Below are 18,663 nucleotides of genomic sequence, written 5' to 3'. Positions count from 1 at the left end.
AACTTCAACCCCCCACCCTGTTGCCCCCCCAAGACTTGCCCAAAGTCCGCGGGGGGTCCCGGGAAAGATCTCCTGCTCTTGAGCTGAGGGGTGCCAGTAACCAAAATGGCGCCGGTGGCCCTTTGCCCTTACTATGTGACAAGGCTACCGGTGCCATTGGTCGGCCCCTGTCACATGGTAGGAGCAATGGACGGCCGGCGCCATCTTGTGGGCCGTCCATTGCTCCTACCATGTGACAGGGGCCGACCAATGGCACCGGAAGCCTCTGTCACATAGTAAGGGCAAAGGGCCACCGGCGCCATTTTGATTACTGGCAGCCGGCGGCCCAAGAGCAGGAGATCGTTCCCGGGACCCCCGCTGGACCACCAGGGACTTTGGGCAAGTCTTGGGGGGGGTCAGGAGGGTGGGGGGTTGTAGTTAATTATTATCATTATTATTTTATATTCGCTCCATAAGACGCACAGACATTCCCCCCCCCCCCACACACTTTTGGGGAAAAAAAAGTGCGTCTTATGGAGCGAAAATTGGTAAATGGGAGATTTTGTATGTTCATACACCGAAGAAGGTAGAGTACAAATGAGACAGATAAATACTGTACTGGATCAGACGAGGTATCTTGCAAGTAGTCATGCTCCGTGGCTGGCAACTGAAATGCATCCTTGCGGTATACAGAAGAATAACGGTATTACTGTGTTAAATATCATTTTGGGAAATAGAATGAGTTTTTGCTTTGTTGGGGTGCTTCCGGGTGTATACAACTCTTCTATAACAAACTGACGAACTGCACTACATTTGATTTCAGCACAAGGGGAAAACGACTTTGCAGCAGATTTGGAAGTATTAAGTTAAAAAAAGGAAAAATGCCAAAACCGGTGAGTGGATGATGTCAATTTGCTGCTCAGAATAAGATATTTGCAATATGTGCACTTGATAAATGAATCCAGTATCAGTTTGTTTTGTAATTCAATTTATTGTGTGTTCAAATATTTACTGCCCTCTCCCAAGTAAATTCCTTTCTTATTAATAGCTACACTTCAGATGTACAAGGTAAATGGAAGAGGCCCTTCTAAAATCTGTGACCATTATAGTGCACATGATTGATTGCAGAGTTTAACATATTTAACTTGGCGTATTGCAAAATTACTCGGCTTGGGTAGAATAACATTTTCAGGCTAAAAGGCAGGCTGTGCTTCCACTGAGAATTGCAAGCAGTTTACCTGCAAAATGTTTTATTCCTCCTATATGTTCCTAAAATTACAACTTATCTGAAATTGACGCGTCTAATAAATCTTGAAGGCTTCCTTTCTTTAGGTAATGAAGTGCAAAACTGCCACATTAAACACAGTAAATATTTTCTTGCAGTTATTGGCTCCTGTGTTTCTAATGGTGTTCTGGTGCAGATGAGGGATGTCATGACTGAATTGAGTACTGTAGAAGCTGCTATATATCAGGGTCAAAATCCTCTTTTTTTTTTTAATTTAAAAAAGACAGTTAGCCTCATTCCCTCTGACAAATCCCTTCGAAGTTAAACACCCACTCCAAAGCTGATTAGAGATGGAAGAGAGTATGGGGCCAATGCAAAACAGTGCGCTCTGCCGAATGCGCTGTTTAACCCACTGTTGGACGCACGTCCACAGTCACAACGTGCATTCAGCGCGCTGCGAAACTAATAGCACCCATCACATGCAAATGCGTGTCGATGAGGCTATTAGTTATTCACCTCGCGTGCAAAAAAAAAAGTGCGCCGGACTTGCAACATTTTTACACTCAGAAATTAATGCCAGCCCAGAGCAAGCATTAATTTCTGAGCACCCCAAAAAGTTGTACAGAAGAACAGAAAATATTGCCTTTCTGTACATCCTCCAGGTTATCATGGAGATATTAAGTCAGAGGAACCAAAAGTAAAAAAAAAAAAAGTGCCATGGTCAAGTTAGGGAAACATAGGCTCAGTTAACGAGCGTCCATTTTCCAAACCCATGGCTGTGCGTCGGTTAGGGAAACGGATGCTCGTAAAATTGAGCATCCACTTTCCTAACCCGCGGACAGCCGACCTCTCCTGGGCAACTGTTGCTAAGGAGGTGCTAGGGGCATGCAATCGACCCTAGTGCCTCCTTGGCAGCATGACCCCTAATTTAAGTATTGCATGGCGCCCACAGGAGAGGTGCCTGGGCGTGCATTAGGAAGGCGGGAACTTAACACTGAGAGCCCACTTTCGGCGCACTTTTATTGCATCAGTTAGGATGACTGTGGGGCCCTTTATTGCATATTTGAATCTGAGTAGCCCCCAGGTGGGCACTCAGGCCCTGGGATTAAAAATGGTTTTATGGGGAAAAGGAGCAGCCTTTCTGTTGAATCTGTACCTGCCTGGATAGATTGGAGATATTTATATAGACCAGGGACAGTTGTAGGATGAGGTGACTGCCTACTGTGGCAACATTTTGAGGCAGCAAAAAATGGCTCCAAAATACTTCTGCTGCGGCCACCTTGCCCTACATTCAGGCCAACACCAGTGGTACAGCTTCAGTAATCTGCCCACAGGGATCCCACCCCCTGCAGGCAGAAGAAATAATGCTCAGGCTGGCGGCACAGCTTCTCTAAGGCACCTGTGGGGTTCCCAACCCTGCAGGCAGAAGACAGTATCCTTAGTGGTGCAGGTTGAATGACCCTGTACCCATGGTGTATTTTCAGTGACGTGGCCCACCCTTCCCGCGGTGCATCTTAGACTGACACGCATAAGAACATAAGAAATTGCCATGCTGGGTCAGACCATCAAGCCCAGCATCCTATTTCCAACAGAGGCCAAACCAGGTCACAAGAACCTGGCAATTACCCAAACACTAAGAAGATCCCATGCTACTGATGCAATTAATAGCAGTGGCTATTCCCTAAGTAAACTTGATTAATAGCCGTTAATGGACTTCTCCTCCAAGAACTTATCCAAACCTTTTTTGAACCCAGCTACACTAACTGCACAAACCACGTCCTCTGGCAACAAATTCCAGAGCTTTATTGTGTGTTGAGTGAAAAAGAATTTTCTCCGATTAGTTTTAAATGTGCTACCTGCTAACTTCATGGAATGTGCCCTAGTCCTATTATTTGAAAGTGTAAATAACCAATTCACATCTACTCGTTCAAGATCTCTCATGATCTTAAAGACCTCTATCATATCCCCCCTCGGCCGTCTCTTTTCCAAGCTGAACAGCCCTAACCTCTTCAGCCTTTCCTCATAGGGGAGCAGTTCCATCCCCTTTATCATTTTGGTTGCCCTTCTCTGTACCTGCTCCATCGCAACTATATCTTTTTTGAGATGCGGCGACCAGAATTGTACACAGTATTCAAGGTGCCGTCTCACCATGGAGCGATATAGAGGCGGCATGACATTTTCCGTTTTATTAACCATTCCCTTCCTAATAATCTGTTTGCTTTTTTTCACTGCTGGAGCACACTGAGCCGACGATTTTAAAGTATTATCCACTATGATGCCTAGATCTTTTTCCTGGGTGGTAGCTCCTAATATGGAACCTAACATTGTGTAACTACAGCAAGGATAATTTTTCCATATGTGCAATACCTTGCACTTGTCCACATTAAATTTCATCTGCCATTTGGATGTCCAATCTTCCAGTCTTGCAAGGTCCTCCTGTAATGTATTACAATTCTCTTGTGATTTAACTACTCTGAATAATTTTGTATCATCCGCAAATTTGATAACCTCACTCGTATTCCTTTCCAGATCTTATATATATATATATATTTTGAAAAGCACCGATCCAAGTACAGATCCCTGAGGCACTTCACTGTTTACCCTTTTCCACTGAGAAAATTGACCATTTCATCCTACTCTCTGTTTCCTGTCTTTTAACCAGTTTGTAATCCACAAAAGGACATCGCCCTCCTATCCCATGACTTTTTAGTTTTCTTAGAAGTCTCTCATGAGGGACTTTGTCAAACACCTTCTGAAAATCCAAATACACTACATCTACCAGATCACCTTTATCCACATGTTTAACCCCTTCAAAAAATGCAGCAGGTTTGTTAGGCAAGACTTCCCTTGGTAACCTTGACTGGGTTCCATTAAACCATGTCTTTCTATATGCTCTACGATTTTGATTTTGAGAATAGTTTCCACTATTTTTCCCAGCACTGAAGTCAGGCTCACTGGTCTATAGTTACCCGGATCGCCCCTGGAGCCTTTTAAAAATATTGGGGTTACATTGGCCACCCTCCAGTCTTCAGGTACAATGGATGATATGAATGATAGGTTACAAATTTTAACTAAAAGATCAGAAATTTCATTTTTGAGTTCCTTCACTACCCTAGGATGCATACCATCCGGTCCAGGTGATTTGCTATTCTTTAGTTTGTCAATCTGGCCTACTACATCTTCCAGGTTCACAGTGATTTCGTTCAGTTCCTCTGACTCATCGCCCCTGAAAACCATCTCTGGAACTGGTATCTCCCCAACATCCTCATTAGTAAACATGGAAGCAAAGAATTAATTAGTCTTTCTGCAATGGCCTTATCTTCCCTAAGAGCCCCTTTAACCCCTCGGTCATCTAATGGTTCAACTGACTCCCTCACAAGTTTCTTGCTTTGGATATATTTAAAAAAGGTTTTATTATGAGTTTTTGCCTCTGTGGCCAACTTCATTTCAAATTCTCTCTTTGCCTGTCTTATCAATGTTTTACACTTAACTTGACAATGCTTATGTTTTATCCTATTTTCTTCAGATGGATCCTTCTTCCAATTTTTGAAGGATTTTTTTTTGGCTAAAATAGCATCTTTCACCTCACCTTTTAACCATGACGGTAATCGTTTTGCCTTCCTTCCACCTTTCTTAATGTGTGGAATACATATGGACTGCACCTCTAGGATTGTATTTTTAAACCATGTCCATGCCTGTTGAACACTTTTAACCTTTGCAGCTGCACCTTTCAGTTTTTTTCTAATTATTTTCTTCATTTTATCAAAGTTTCCCTTTTGAAAGTTTAGTGTTTGAGCTGCAGATTTACTTATTGTCCCCCTTCCATCTTTAATGAGATGACCCCCTTGGCAAAAGACGATACTTGTCGGCACAGCTTGAATGATGCCACCTCCAAGGTGTACCTTCAGTGACACGACGGCTTCAGCACAGCTTCAGTGAAGCTGACCACCCCTCCTGCAGCCTTCAGTGTGTGTATGTGAGGGGGTGGAGTGAGGTGGAGGGTTTGGCATATGGTTGTAGGGTTCTCCTAGGGTGCCTAATTCCCTTGCACCTGTCCTGAAAGAGTGGCAATTGGTAGGCTTCCTGTGAGGTTTACCAGTTCCCTAGAAGTATTATCACTGACATTTTATCTGCCACTCCTCTGGGAACTTTGACCTCTACTTTACTCTTTCCCCAGCATTTGAAATCACTGACATGGCGGACTCCTGGGGCGTACCCCTCTCTCGCCCTGCTCAGTGATTTCACCTATGCTGCACCTTGGGTGGGAGGGGTGCCATCTCATCCCATCCCTCATCTCAGGCAGCAGATTGTCTTGAGCTTCCCCTGGTATAGACCATAAACACTCGCTGCTAGGGTCTGCCAGATCTGACAAGTCGCATGTCATTCTTTCATTTTATCTCCTTTGTTTTCTTGCTGTTTGCTCTCCTTTCATCCTCTTCTTTCAGCAATCTGTGCATGGTCAGGTTCTCAGCAGAATCCCTGATCTGAACCAAAATGCCATTATTATGATATGGGGCCAGGGACACACTGATGTTTATAAGAAACTGGTGCCAAGCAATATTTTAAAATTGATTTTGTACCTGAAATAACTTATCAAAATTTGGAAGAAACTACTTTAATATTTTGGGGCTTGGGGAGCATTTAAAAGGAGTTTATATTTGATGGTCCAAAACTGATGCTTTTGTATACCATGTGCACTATCTCCAGTCTAACTAGACCTTCATCTTCCCTTATCTCTTTATTTCTAGGTGAGTATAAGTCTACATGCTAGAGCAGGCTTAGAACTTTCTGCTGAAATATGGCATTTCTACAGTATGTTTTCATTAATAGTAAATGTTATTTCTTTTGAGGGAGGACGTTTTAAATGATTATAAAACAGAATTTATTATGTAGACTTGCATTTTGAAACCTAAATAGTGCCAATGTTACAGAAAAACTTTTACCAAATAAGCTTAAAAAGCAAGTACTAACAAAAGGAATGCTAGAATATATTTTTGTATTAAAAATCAGATACTCAAAATGCTAGGATTTTTTACTTCATAGTGCAGCTTTATAAACTTATCTAAAGATAGGAGGTACTAATTTATTTATTTAAAGCTTATAGGCTTGTACTATCCTATGTCCTAGGTGACTTACAATTTAAGTCATTAATAAAATTACAGATAAAAGTTGATATACACATACAAATTGTGACCCAAACCTATCCTTGTTCATTTCATATTTAGGAAGTTAAATTAAACCAGTCATTGAATTTTTCTTTGACCTAATAGAAAGCCTGTCTAAATAAATGGGCCTTCAGGTGTTTCCTGAAAGTGAAGGCTTTTTCCTGTTTCCTTAAAGAGAGTGGAAGCTGATTCCACATTTGTGGCCTAGCCACAGACAGTAGTTTGCCCAAATGTCTGCAAGTTGAATTGTTTTATGGTTTGGGATATCTAATAAGCATTGGTTTGCAGATCTTAAACTCTGTGTTGGCTGGGAGACACTTAGGAGGATGCTGATACATAGTGGAGCTTCTTTCATGGCGTTATGTAGCATACATAGTTTTTATAGTGAATGCATTGATTAATGGGTAGCCAGTGCAAGGTGCATAGAACTGGTGTTCTGATCTTTAGTTCTGGTAAGTATTATAGCTGCTGAGCTATAATATGAATCAGAACCAGAATCATCTGCAAAGGATGTTATAACACAGTGCGGGGGGTCCTAAATAAATTGAATTACAGTAATCAATGTATGTGATTTTACAAGAGCTTGAACAATATAAAAATCTGTTAATTCTAACTAGGGTTTGAGCCTACGAAGCATTTGTAGCCTGCAGTATGATTTCTGAACAAAGTTTTTTTTTGACCTGTGGTTGAAATGATAAACTACTGTCAATCATGCCCAGATTTTTTTTACTTGATTTAGAGTAGGAATCTTGAGATTGAAAGGAAAAGTAGATGGGATTGCTTTGTTTGTTTTCTGCTTAAATAGACTGTTCTTGTGATGTTGACTATGAGCCGATTTGTGAGATCCAGGTATTAATTGCTGATAGGTAGATGGTGATGATATTGGTAGCCAGGGCTAACTCTTCTCCCAGCACCCACCTTCTCACAAATAGAGGCAGGTAATTGGGATCAAATAGGTCGCAGCTTTATTGTATAACACAGGTGCCCGAGCCCAACCAGCAAGATGCACAGTTACAGGCTAGCCGACCTTGAGTCATTGACATTCACAATAGGCGCAGCCACAAAACCACCCCCCCCCCCCCCCCCCCCCCCCCCCCGCCACCACCCAGCAAAGAGTGGAGCAAAGAAGCCCCTGCCACAATCCAGCAAGGAGCCTTGCACAGGACAACTGTACCCAGTGTCCCACCCGTAGTACAGAACTGATACCTGTCAGGTAATCGAACCATTCAACATCACACTGAATCTCAACCGGCTCAGGCAACCCGTCCCCAGCTGCAGCACCAAACCAACCAACAAACCAATATACATAAGAATATGATGGTGGGTGGGAGGGAAGCGGCTCAGCCAGGTGACGGCAGGCAAGTGCTTAACTGCCCGTCGCACCTAGCATAACCCCCACAATAACTCCTCCCACTGCCGCTAGCCCAACACCCCAGGGAACCACAGGTTTGAAATTTCAAACCTACACTAAAACTCCTCTAACCAACCAGGGTGGCTGCCATGCCAAGCTCACCCTCCAAGCCCAGCAACCCACCCACCCGCCCCCCCCTTCCCCAAGTGCCTGCTCGAATCGAGCCTGGCACCCACATTAATCCGGGCACCCTGGTACTGGACCGACGTGCCCTTCTCGTAAACTGAATGTGGTTGAGAGATCTTATGCTAAGAACTGGGTATCATTCAAAAGACATCATATTTAAAGAGACTGTATATAGGTATCAAGCATGTAGTCTATACCTATATACAGTCTCTCTAAATATGATGTCTTTTGAATAATCTCCGTTGAATCATCATATCATATACTTACAGTTCGATTGAGTTGTGTGTTTAAGAACTGGGTATCGGTGTATATATATATATATATATATATATATGATAAAGAAGTTCCAAACCTGCTAAGAGATTACAGAGTGGCAAGAGGTACTGGTATATATTGAACCAAACTGCTGAGAGTGAGGAGCCTTTAGGGACTCCTGTTTCAGAGGTAACCAGGCAGAAAGTTGTGAGTTATACCTTACTTGCTGTGATCTGTTTGAGGTATGAATCAAACCATTTAAGGATCAGTGCTGGCATTCCAGTCTGTGCTGCTCGAGTTTTTAGAATTCTGTGATCAAGCGAATCAATTGCTGTGGTTAAATGAAGGAAGACCAAGATGTAACTTTTAGCATTATCTAATCTCTGGAGAATTGAATCCAACCTTGATCTACTAAGGAACTCGGCACTATGTTTTTCTTTAAAGCATTATTGCTGTTCTGTTTATATTGATAATATATCAAATAAACTTTTTTTTTTAAAAATATAGATCTAAAAATTGGTAGTGGAAGAGAAAAGAGCAGGACTGAGAGAAAAGTCTAAATTCCTTTTTCATGTTAAGGAAAGGTTAAGAGGGGAGAGGGAATGATTAGTGGAATTAATGGAGATGGTGTTGATTCCACTTATAGGCCAGTTGCAAATTAATTACAGAAACTGCTAGATCAAACTTCATGGTTAGACTTGGACGTGGGACTGAAACCCTAGTAGCCCTAACTGATGATCTAAGATGTATGATGGAGGAAGGTCAAATGTCATGCTCTTGTTCTTATAAGATTTCTCTGTTGCTTTTAATATAATTAACCACAGTATTCTTGTAAGCTTATTAATATATTTTGTATCTGATTGCACTATTCGTAGATCTTTTTATTTATTTATTTATTTATTTATTTTTTAAATTGAAGCAGCCAATATGTTAATATTTTCTCTGCAAATGTCTTTCATCTAATTCATGTTATGGCTGCGGTGGTCTGCGGCCGGGACCAGGTACTCACCCGCGACGTTGGGTGGGCCCGGAGGCTCCTGCAGGAGCAGGGAGCCTCCTCCAGCGTTCTTCCCGCGGCCTTGGCTGCTGCCTATGCCGGCCGCGGAGCCCAGCGGGGCTGAGCTGACTCCGCCCCCTTCCTGGCTGCATTAGAGCCGCGCGTGTGGCTGAAGAGAAGATTTAGAGAGGCCATGATAGGAAATAGTTGTGGCTCCCTCCTGAGACTCCTCCCTCATTCCAGGTATTTAAGGCAAGGTCTGCTCCTCAGACCTTGCCTTGGTATTGAGGCTTCTGGTTCGGTTTCCGTGCTGGTGTTCCTGGTCTCTGTTCCTGATCTCCGTCCCACTTCTGGTCGTCTTCCTCGTTGGACTGATTTTTGGCTCCTGACCCTTGGACCGGCTTTCGTTCTTCTCTCGGCTCGACCTTGGACTGGCTGCGGACCCTTCTCCTGGTTACTTCTGGATTGGCTGCGGACCCTTCTTCAGGCTTCGACCCTCGGAACGGCCTTCGACTACTCTTCAGCTTCTACTCCTGGACTGACTCGACCTGCTGGAGGCGCCAGCCGTCTGGAACCTACGACCTGCAGGAGGCGCCTGCATCCAGACCAATCTTCAATCTTGAGGGAGTCTGCTAAGTCCCAGCGGCTGGGTTCCTACAGGCTCCTCCTGGGGGAACCACGAGCTTCCAGGGCAAAGTCTTTACTCTACGGGTGAACCTTCAAGCCTTGCCCTCCGACGGTAGGGACCAGAGAGGGTTAACTCCCTCTTTGGCAACGCTAACCTTACCTCTGAACAGGGGTCCACTTCCGGAACCGCAACAATTCACATCAATTTTTTTTTATTTATCTGATTTTCAGATAAGTAAAAGTTGAATTTGGGACTTTTGCAGTATGAACACGGAAATAAAAAAAAAACCCAAAACAAATCTGATATAAATTAAATGGAATAGATTAAAACAGGTGGATCATTGTACTTTAAAGAATCCCCATTTATAATTGGCCCTGTACATAAAAAAAATTGGTGTGAATTAAATGAGACATTTGCTGGTGAATGTGGTTTTTTTTTTAATTGATTATTTTTTCACTTAGCGATTTGATTTACTTGTGTATGTAGTTGATGATAATTCTTTTTCAGATCTATGGCCCCTTTTTCTCCGTAGTTCCACAGTGCTTGCTTTATCTCCTTTGCTTTTCAATATTTACCTAAAATCCCTTGGTGAGATTTTTAAAAAATTGGTGCTAGGTATTTTATTTATGTGGGTGATATTCAGTTTTATTTTCCATTAAGATTAAGCCCTGAGAATGCAATGTTGTCCAACTCTGAGGAAGTGATTAGCTAATTGAAACCAAATAGGTTAAGTTGAATCTAAATAAAACAGAGGTGTTATGGATGCGGAAAAACAAGCCTACAAAATAACTTCTCAAATTAAAGTGAATGGGATTACTTTTCTGTTTAAAAATGAAATATGTTTCCTGGGAATTATTTTAGACACAAAGCTATCTATGGCCTTGACATAAGAGGTGAGTGTAAAAATGTGTGCTGAACTTCAATGCTCATTTTCTTTCTCAGTCAATAAGCAGGACTGAATTAACCATGACACATGGGTGACATCTTCTGATGGCACCAGATGGACTCTTCTTTCCTAGCTCATAGAGCTTTTGTTCTACTATTTATGCGTGAGAGTTCCCACATGGACACTGCCTCATGAGCAACTTTTTTTTTTTTTGTTTGTCTGAGCTTCTGTACAGATACATACCCTCTCTCTCTTTCTCTCAGGTACTTCTGTAATTTATTTTCTTTAAAATTACTTCTAGTTGTCGCACTGCCTCAGCAGCCCCTTGAGCACTTTTCAGTACAACCCAAATAAAAGCTAAAATAAACTTAATACAAAAAGTATATGGAATGTCCAGCACCAAGAAGGCTGCTTCTAGTGGCTTGAAGGATTGCGGGTGTAGCTGAAAAGTCCATCACCGATAGACAATATTTGTTACAAATGTTTGAGACCATACCAGAATGCACCAGGCACTGTCGGTTGCACTGGCCCTCAGGCTCTTCATCCCCATCAACACGCTGTACCCCGGTGCAGTTGGAGTACCAGTCCCCAACCTTGTTAGTGCACTTAACAGTGCATTCAGAAAGTTTTCAGGCCCCTTCACTTTTTCCACATTTTCTTACGTTACTGCCTTATTTTAAAATGGATATTTCCTAGTAGTAGACAGGTTTATGCTCCCTTGCCAGCAGATGGAGATGGAGCAAGCTGATGTCACAGTATACATAATCCTGCAGTGACCTCAGCCTGCCAATATTCTCCATCTCCAGCAGATGGTGGACGTGCATCTCCCTATGGGGATTGCTTTGAGCTTTTTGAAAGGAGAAATTTTGAAATTCTAAATTCAGGAAAAGAAAGCCTCACACTCCTGCAGTATTACCTAAAGGTCCCTCTCCCAGCTGAGAATTCCTGAGGCAATTTCCGTGGTCCCTCAGAGGTGTGCCTTGGTCCGGTAGCTGGGTTTCCTGGCATGGACTTAACTGCTAGTTCAGCTGGGTGCAGGAGGCCGAGCTCGGCGTTTGGCAGATGCCTTCTGCCCCCGCAACCGGAGACTGTCTCTGTACTCAGCCAGTAAGCGCTGAGCTCAGGTAAGGTTTAAAAAAAAAAAAGAGAGGAGTTTTTACCTGAATCAGAAACAGAGGCGTTTCAGGACTTCCTCTGGTCTCCATTCTTGGCACGCCATGCCAACATTCATTCCCGCTCCCAATGGGGTTGGAGAACTGGGCAGCCTGGTTGGTTGAGCAGCCCCCGGTGAGCTAGGCCCCACGCTTAGGCTTTTTTCTTGCATGCTGCATGGTAGACTGTGGCAGCCGTTTTTTGCGCGCTCTTGTGTGTTCTGCTGCCCTCTATAGGCTGTCAGTGTGCGCAGTATGTTGGCTCTGTGCACGCATTATTCGCTCTGTTTTCGGGCGTGCTGTTTACACGCACAAACTTTTTTTATGCGCTTAACTTGACACACAGGTTGTGCATGTGCCTTGCCACACTTTTGTCTTCTAGGTGCTTATTTTTTTGGGTGTACTTCATTTTTGAGCGCAAGCCATTCCGACGCACGTTTATCGCAGTGATGGTGCCAGTAAGCAAGAATCCTTTGCCTCTTCCCATTTGTGTTGCCTGTCATATTAAGGCTTCTCAGCCTAACCTGGCTTCTAACCTGTATCAGCATTGCTCAGATGCTCAGGGAGAGTTGTCATCCTCGGAATTTGCTAAGCCTGGCTCTTCCCATTCTGATGATGGGTTGGTCACCGGCCTTGAATAGGGGGATGCCAAATCTTGGTTCTCTCTTGACTGGCCTCTCCACTGGCGAGGGAAATTCTGTGGGTCCAGTTCCTTCTGAGCTTGGTCTGGACCTGGCTGCTTTTTCTTGGGTGGAATTTTTTTCAAGGCTTACAAGCCTTTCTTCAGGCTCAGTCTTCTGCTTCCCCCATGTCAGTCCGGTTGGATCCTCAGCCGATGGCTCCTCCCTCTTCCAGTTCTATGCTTAAGTGCTGGGGCTCGCCCTGGCTCCCCACGGGTGTTCCCGACAGGAATTCGGATGGCACTGATGAGGCTGATCCGTATTCCCTGGAGGATGGGGAAATGCATCCAGGGCTGGAACCGTATCGAACTATATTGCAGTTCTTTCATAGAGATGAACTGCTGGCCCTGATTTCCCAGACCTTGAAACGGCTGGGTGTCCTGGTTTGGATGCTATGTCAGAGCCGAGGAAGAATCCCATTTTAGTTTCCTTATATAAAGCCTCTTTCTTTTCCCAGTGATGGATGCCATCCAGGAATTGATTGATCTGGAATGAGATGCCCCAGAGGCAAATTTTAAAGGGGTCGACCATTGGAAGGCCTGTACCCCCTGGATCCGGCTGTTAGTGAGGGTTTGCGTTTTCCCTAAAGTGGATGGTATGTGCCATGTCTAAGCGGACGGTTATCCCTGTAGAGGGAGGAGAGGTCTTGAAGGATGTACATGATTGAAGGATTGAGGCTATTCTTAAGCAAGCCTTTGAGGCACTCGCGTTGAATTTATAGCTTGCCTCCTGTTGCACCCTAGTGGTGAGATCTTGTTTGCTTCTTTCTCAGAAGGTTGATGAGTCTGGAGGGAATTCCAGAGTGGTTATAGAGCCTTTTTAGCAGATGCAGGCTGTGGTTTGGTCTGGACCTCGGCCAGAGGAGTGGCTTCAGTGATAGCAGCCAGGCGTCACTCTGGTTGCAAAAATTTATCAGCTGACATAGCTTCCAAAGTCAATCTTATCAAAATGTCCTTTAAAGGCGCGATCTTGTTTGGGAGTGAGTTGGAGAAATTGGCCAGTAAGTGGGGCGAGCCTCCTGTGCATCAGTTGCTGGAGAAGAAACAGTAGCGCCCTTTGGGGCAGATTTTAAAACCTGCGTGCGCAGTCTACATTTGTGCACGCTACCTGGCACGCACAAATGTAGGCCCGATTTTATAACATGCGCGCACAGTCATGAGCATGTTAAAAAATCCGGGGTCGGCGCACGCAAGGGGGTGCACACTAGAGCACTTTTGCGTGCGCCAAGCCCTAGGGGAGCCCCGATGGCTTTCCCCATTCCGTCCGAGGCTGGTCCGAAATCGGAGCGGCCTCAGAGGGAACTTTTCTTCTGCCCCCTTCCCACTTTCCCCTATCTAATCCGCCTCCCAGCCCTACCTAAATCCCCTCCCCCTACCTTTATTTTGTTATTAGGCAGGCGTAACTTGTGCCGGCCGGCCAGCTGCCTGCACGCGATCCCCCAGCACGGCCGCTGTGCCGGAGGCCTCTGTCCCGCCCCCATCCCACCCCTTTCACAAAGCCCCGGGAAATATGCGCGTCCCGGGGCTTGCACACATCGCCGGGCCTATGCAAAATAGGCTCGGCGTGTGCAGGAGCGCTTATGCGCGTAAATCCTTTTAAAATCCACCCCCTTTGGTATATGGCAGGGGTCAGGAACCTTTTTGGCTGAGAGAGCCATAAACGCCACATATTTTAAAATGTAATTCCATGAGAGCCATACAATATGTTTAAAACTAAATACAAGTAAATGTGTGCATTTTATGTAAGATCACACTTTTAAAGTACAATAAGTCTCTGAAAATATTACACCAGGCCTTAAGACACCAATACATCTCCTATTAGGAAAACGGACAAAGTCAGGCTGCTATAGAGTCCTACACAGAAACTACACGCCAGCAGAAAACCTCACCTGAATCACGTGCTGTCCCTCACCTAACATAGAATAAAGAGACCAAAACGCATAACAAGAAGCATGCAGACAAAAACTGAATTGGAAACTGCAACAAGCCAGAGTCTCTGTATGCAGTGTAACAAAGGAAAAAAGAAACATCACACATCCTTATAAAACAAATCAAGAAATATAAAATCATCAGCAGTAAAACTGTACTAACAAAAGAACATATTTTGAAACAGCTGATGAGTGGAATATCCAATAATTAAAAACTCATATAAAACATTTCCAGATACCAACAAAATATTTCAAAATAGCAGACACAAAGATCCAGTAATGAAAAATAATAAGGATACAAAAATTTTTTTGCTCTGCATACCTGGGAACGTTTGATATCCAGGTGTCCTGAGATTGTTCTGAATTAGCAGGAGGTGGGGTGGTTTGCTTGGAACTTTCTCCTCTCTCAGTCACATACCAGCGCTCTCTCTCACACTGGCTCTCAATGACACACCTATACACACATGCTCTCAGTCACTCACATATACAAATGTTTTTTCTCTCTCACTTATATAGGCTCTTAATTACACATTTACACACATGCTGTCTATCTTTTCACGCTTACACACACACACAGGCTTTCAATCACATAAATACATGCTGTCTTTTTCTCTCACACACAGACTCTCATTCACATGCTTACAAACATGTCCTCTCTTTCTCTCATTTACACACAGGCTCTCAATCACATACTCACATGCTCCCTCACCTAAATCAGCTCTCAATCACACACAGACACACATGGTCTCTCTCTCTCATTTAAACACAGGCTCTCAATCACATACTCACATGCTCCCTCACCTAAATCAGCTCTCAATCACACAGACACACATGGTCTCTCTCTCTCTCATTTAAACACAGGCTCTCAATCACATACTCACATGCTCCATCACCTAAACCAGCTGTCAATCAGACACAGACACACATGATCTCTCTTACTTATACACACAGGCTCTTAATCATACATACACATGATCTCTCTCACACACAAAGGATCTCAATCATACACACATACTCTTTCAAACAAACAGGTTTTCAATTACAAACTTACACATACAGGGTCCCAATGGTAAACTTACATTCATGCTCTCTCTCTCACAGGCAGGATCTCAATCACAGACATACTCTCTTTCACATATACAGGCTCTCAATCATTCACATACATGCAATCTCTCACTCACACACACAGGATCTCAAACACACATCTCGCTCATTCACTCTCTCTCTCCCCCCCCCCCCCCCCCCCCCCCCCCCCCCCGGGAACTCGCGGCAGCAGCAGCCACCTCCCAACGCTAACCTCCTTCATTTTCAGCCCTCGCGGAGGCGAAGGCGGAGTCCCATCGGCCGCGGTTGAAGATTTTCATTTTCCTCCGAGCCGCGCTACAGTCTTCTTCCCGCGCAGGCACCCGATGCTCTCCACTTCCTCTTCCGGGCCGCGGGAAGAAGAGAGCACCGGTGTGCTCTCTTCTTCCCGCGGCCCGGAAGAGGAAGTGGAGAGCATCGGGTGCCTGCGCGGGAAGACCCGCGCAGGCACCCGATGACTCCAGCGCTGGCACCCGGCTGACACCCGATGACTCCCGCGCAGGCACCCGGATGACTCCAGTCGGCGTGCTCTCTTCTCCTCCCCCCCGCGGCCCGGAAGAGGAAGTGGTGAGCATCGGGTAGCTGCGCGGAAGAAGAGACCACGCTAGTGTGGTCTCTTCTTCCCGCGCAGGCACCCGATGCTCTCCACTTCCTCTTCCGGGCCGCGGGGGGGGGAGGAGAAGAGAGCACGCCGGTGCCGCTGACTCCAGCTGTCCTGCCGCGTTCCGCCCGGGCTGACAGCATTTTAAGCCCGGGCGGCGGAGGACCGGGGAGCAGCTGGGTCAGCGGGGAACCGCGAAGTATGGCGACACGTGTCTGCGAGCCAGATGCAGCCCTCAAAAGAGCCATATCTGGCTCGCGAGCCATGGGTTCCCGACCCCTGGTATATGGGGTCGTTTCTGGAGTTCCAGGCATTTTTATCCCTACAGAAGGACAACCTTTCAGCAGACTCGGCCTTTTTGGTAGGTCTCAGTTTTTTTCAACCCTGACAGCTCAAGAGAGGAGTGGGCTCGGCTGGCGGTCCTTCCTGAACTTCGCAATGAATGTTTGCGGACCCACCTTCCGGTGTTTTATCTGGGTCCTTAGCCCTTTGCATATAGGGCCTATATAGCTCTATATTGCTTGAATTTGCCCGATCTCCAAATGCTCCTCTGTTCCAGTCTTCCAGCAGCCTCTGGGTCTTAGATTTTCGTAAATTTTTCATTAGCTTCTCCAACTCCTCACCAAACAGCAAGCGCCCTTTAAAAGGGTAACTTGCCTAGCGGGCCAGTGTCTCAACCATAAGTACATTCTGGCCATAACTTCCGTCACTACCTGTTTGGCCAAGGACCTGATCAGATCATACAGGGTATCTGCCAAGAAGGCAGCTGCTTCCTCCATCTGGGCTGTTTTGGAAGAGCTATCCTCCACTACACCTGCTATTTCACAGCACCTCTGAAACCATTTTATCAATGCCCTGGCTATGTAACTGCTGCTAATCACTGCTTGTAAGGAGAGACTTGCCACCTCAAATGACCTTTTCAGGAAGGACTCAGATCTTACGGACCTTCCACCAGAATGGTGGCTCTCTTGGTCACTGATGCTATCAAGGCGTCACCCTTTAGAATTTTGAAAATTCTAGTACAGTATCTGCTGTAGTAGATACAATCTGCATATAGCACATTTGGATCTCAGCCCTAAATTAGGGGTATCCATTCTAACATCATATTCTTCACATCCTGATGCAAGGGAAAAGCTCTAGCTGGCTTTTTTATGCCTATTAATATGGGAATCCCCCTTTTCCTAGAGGTTTTCTCTTCACCCAAGACCAGGGACTGCATCATTTGCTGAATAAGAGGTCCAACTCATCCTTTTTAAACAGCCGTACAGCTGTATCCTTTCCTTCCCTTGCTTCTCCTTCCTTCGTGTTCCTCTGACTCTAGCAGGCCTCTTTCTTCTGCTCGGGAGAAGCCAAGGAGATCTTGCGTCCTCTGTAGAGATTTTGCTTGACTGAGTTCCCCTATTCTTTACCCCTGTTCCCCTTTTCGGCTTATTTGGAGGGTGGCCCTGTTTGAATTCGTTGCCCTTCATCTTCTGTGCGTCATCAGGAGAAATTGAGGAGAACTTTGACTCTCTGCTTTCCTCCTCTTCATCTAATTGTTTGGGAGACTTCACTATCGTAGTCGGGCCTGCCTCCCTGTCAGAATCCAATGCCAGCCTTTCTTTCGTATTTTTGCTGCGCCCAACTGATCGTCTGTCTTTTTGTATGGAGCATTTCTTTCGCAGCTAGAATGTTACCTGTCCCCCCCCCACCACCACCTCTGGACCCCCTCGCTCTACCTGGGTGCTCTCTTTCAGCAAGTCCGGAACCTTGCACTTGCAGCAGAAAAAAGCCCGATCTGACGCTCTGTTTGAAATGACCGCACTGGGAGCATTTCCTGCCCCTTTTAGCCATATGCGCCAATGTGCTCGCTTAGGGTCGCAGGTCCTGCTTCTCCTTGCCATCTCCCTTACTCTGCTGCTCGCCCCAGCATTCTGTAGCAATAAAGGGATTCTTGTGCCAAGCCTGAATTAGACCTGGATTTAAACGAGCCCCACTGCCAGCCGGTAATAACTGCCTCCTTTCGAATTTCTTTCTTTCTTTATTTTTTTTGTAGCTCCTGCTATCCCAGCTAACCTTCTACCAGCCGGAGGCCGATAACTACTGGTGGCGGTTCTGGCTATCCCAGAATATATAGTAATATGCTTTTATGCTAGACCTTGCATCTTTTACCCTACCTTTTATCTACTATATTTTATGACTAAGTGCTTCTTATATTTTATGTATGTTTTTTACTTTATGTATGTTTTTAAAAAAATGTAAACCGTTATGGCATGTCTGAACGGTGGTATAGAAAATTTGGTAAATATAGCAGCAAAAAAAAAAAAAAATTCTCTGCCTCCACCTGCAGGTGAAAGCGTGGAATCCCAGGAGTTCAGACTTGTCTGCAGGACAGAAAGGAAACTATTTTTCCTTTTTTAGAGAAAAAATACCTGTCGGTGGTTCATGCACTGATTAAGAGAATTACAGTAATGTAATCGTGTTATCCGACTTTCTGGCTAAAAAGTTAAAGCATCTGCAATTAAGTGTAGAATACTGCTGCTTGTCTTATAGAAAATAAGCAAGAATCC

The 18,663-nt window shown here is 44.9% G+C and overlaps 1 protein-coding gene across 2 annotated transcripts in view; it reads left to right on the top strand.

The window, feature by feature from the left end:
* The first annotated feature begins 324 nt into the window (after nt 1–324).
* The window catches only part of RDX (radixin), a 117,364-nt gene continuing 99,025 nt past the window's right edge, over nt 325–18,663 (top strand). The window contains exons 1-2 of one of the 2 annotated variants that reach the window (XM_029602488.1): nt 325–378; nt 803–872. In XM_029602488.1, the coding sequence (XP_029458348.1) occupies nt 861–872 (12 nt within the window). In that variant the 5' untranslated portion in view covers nt 325–378; nt 803–860. Of the gene's footprint in view, nt 379–511; nt 683–802; nt 873–18,663 lie in introns of those variants that run through there. The other variant, XM_029602487.1, reaches the window with a different exon arrangement.

This window comes from Rhinatrema bivittatum, chromosome 5 (genome assembly GCF_901001135.1).
Source record: "Rhinatrema bivittatum chromosome 5, aRhiBiv1.1, whole genome shotgun sequence".
Taxonomy (NCBI): Eukaryota; Metazoa; Chordata; class Amphibia; order Gymnophiona; family Rhinatrematidae; genus Rhinatrema; species Rhinatrema bivittatum.
The sequence above is the reverse complement of the archived record's forward strand: the minus strand, read 5'-3'. Positions and strand labels throughout refer to the sequence as shown.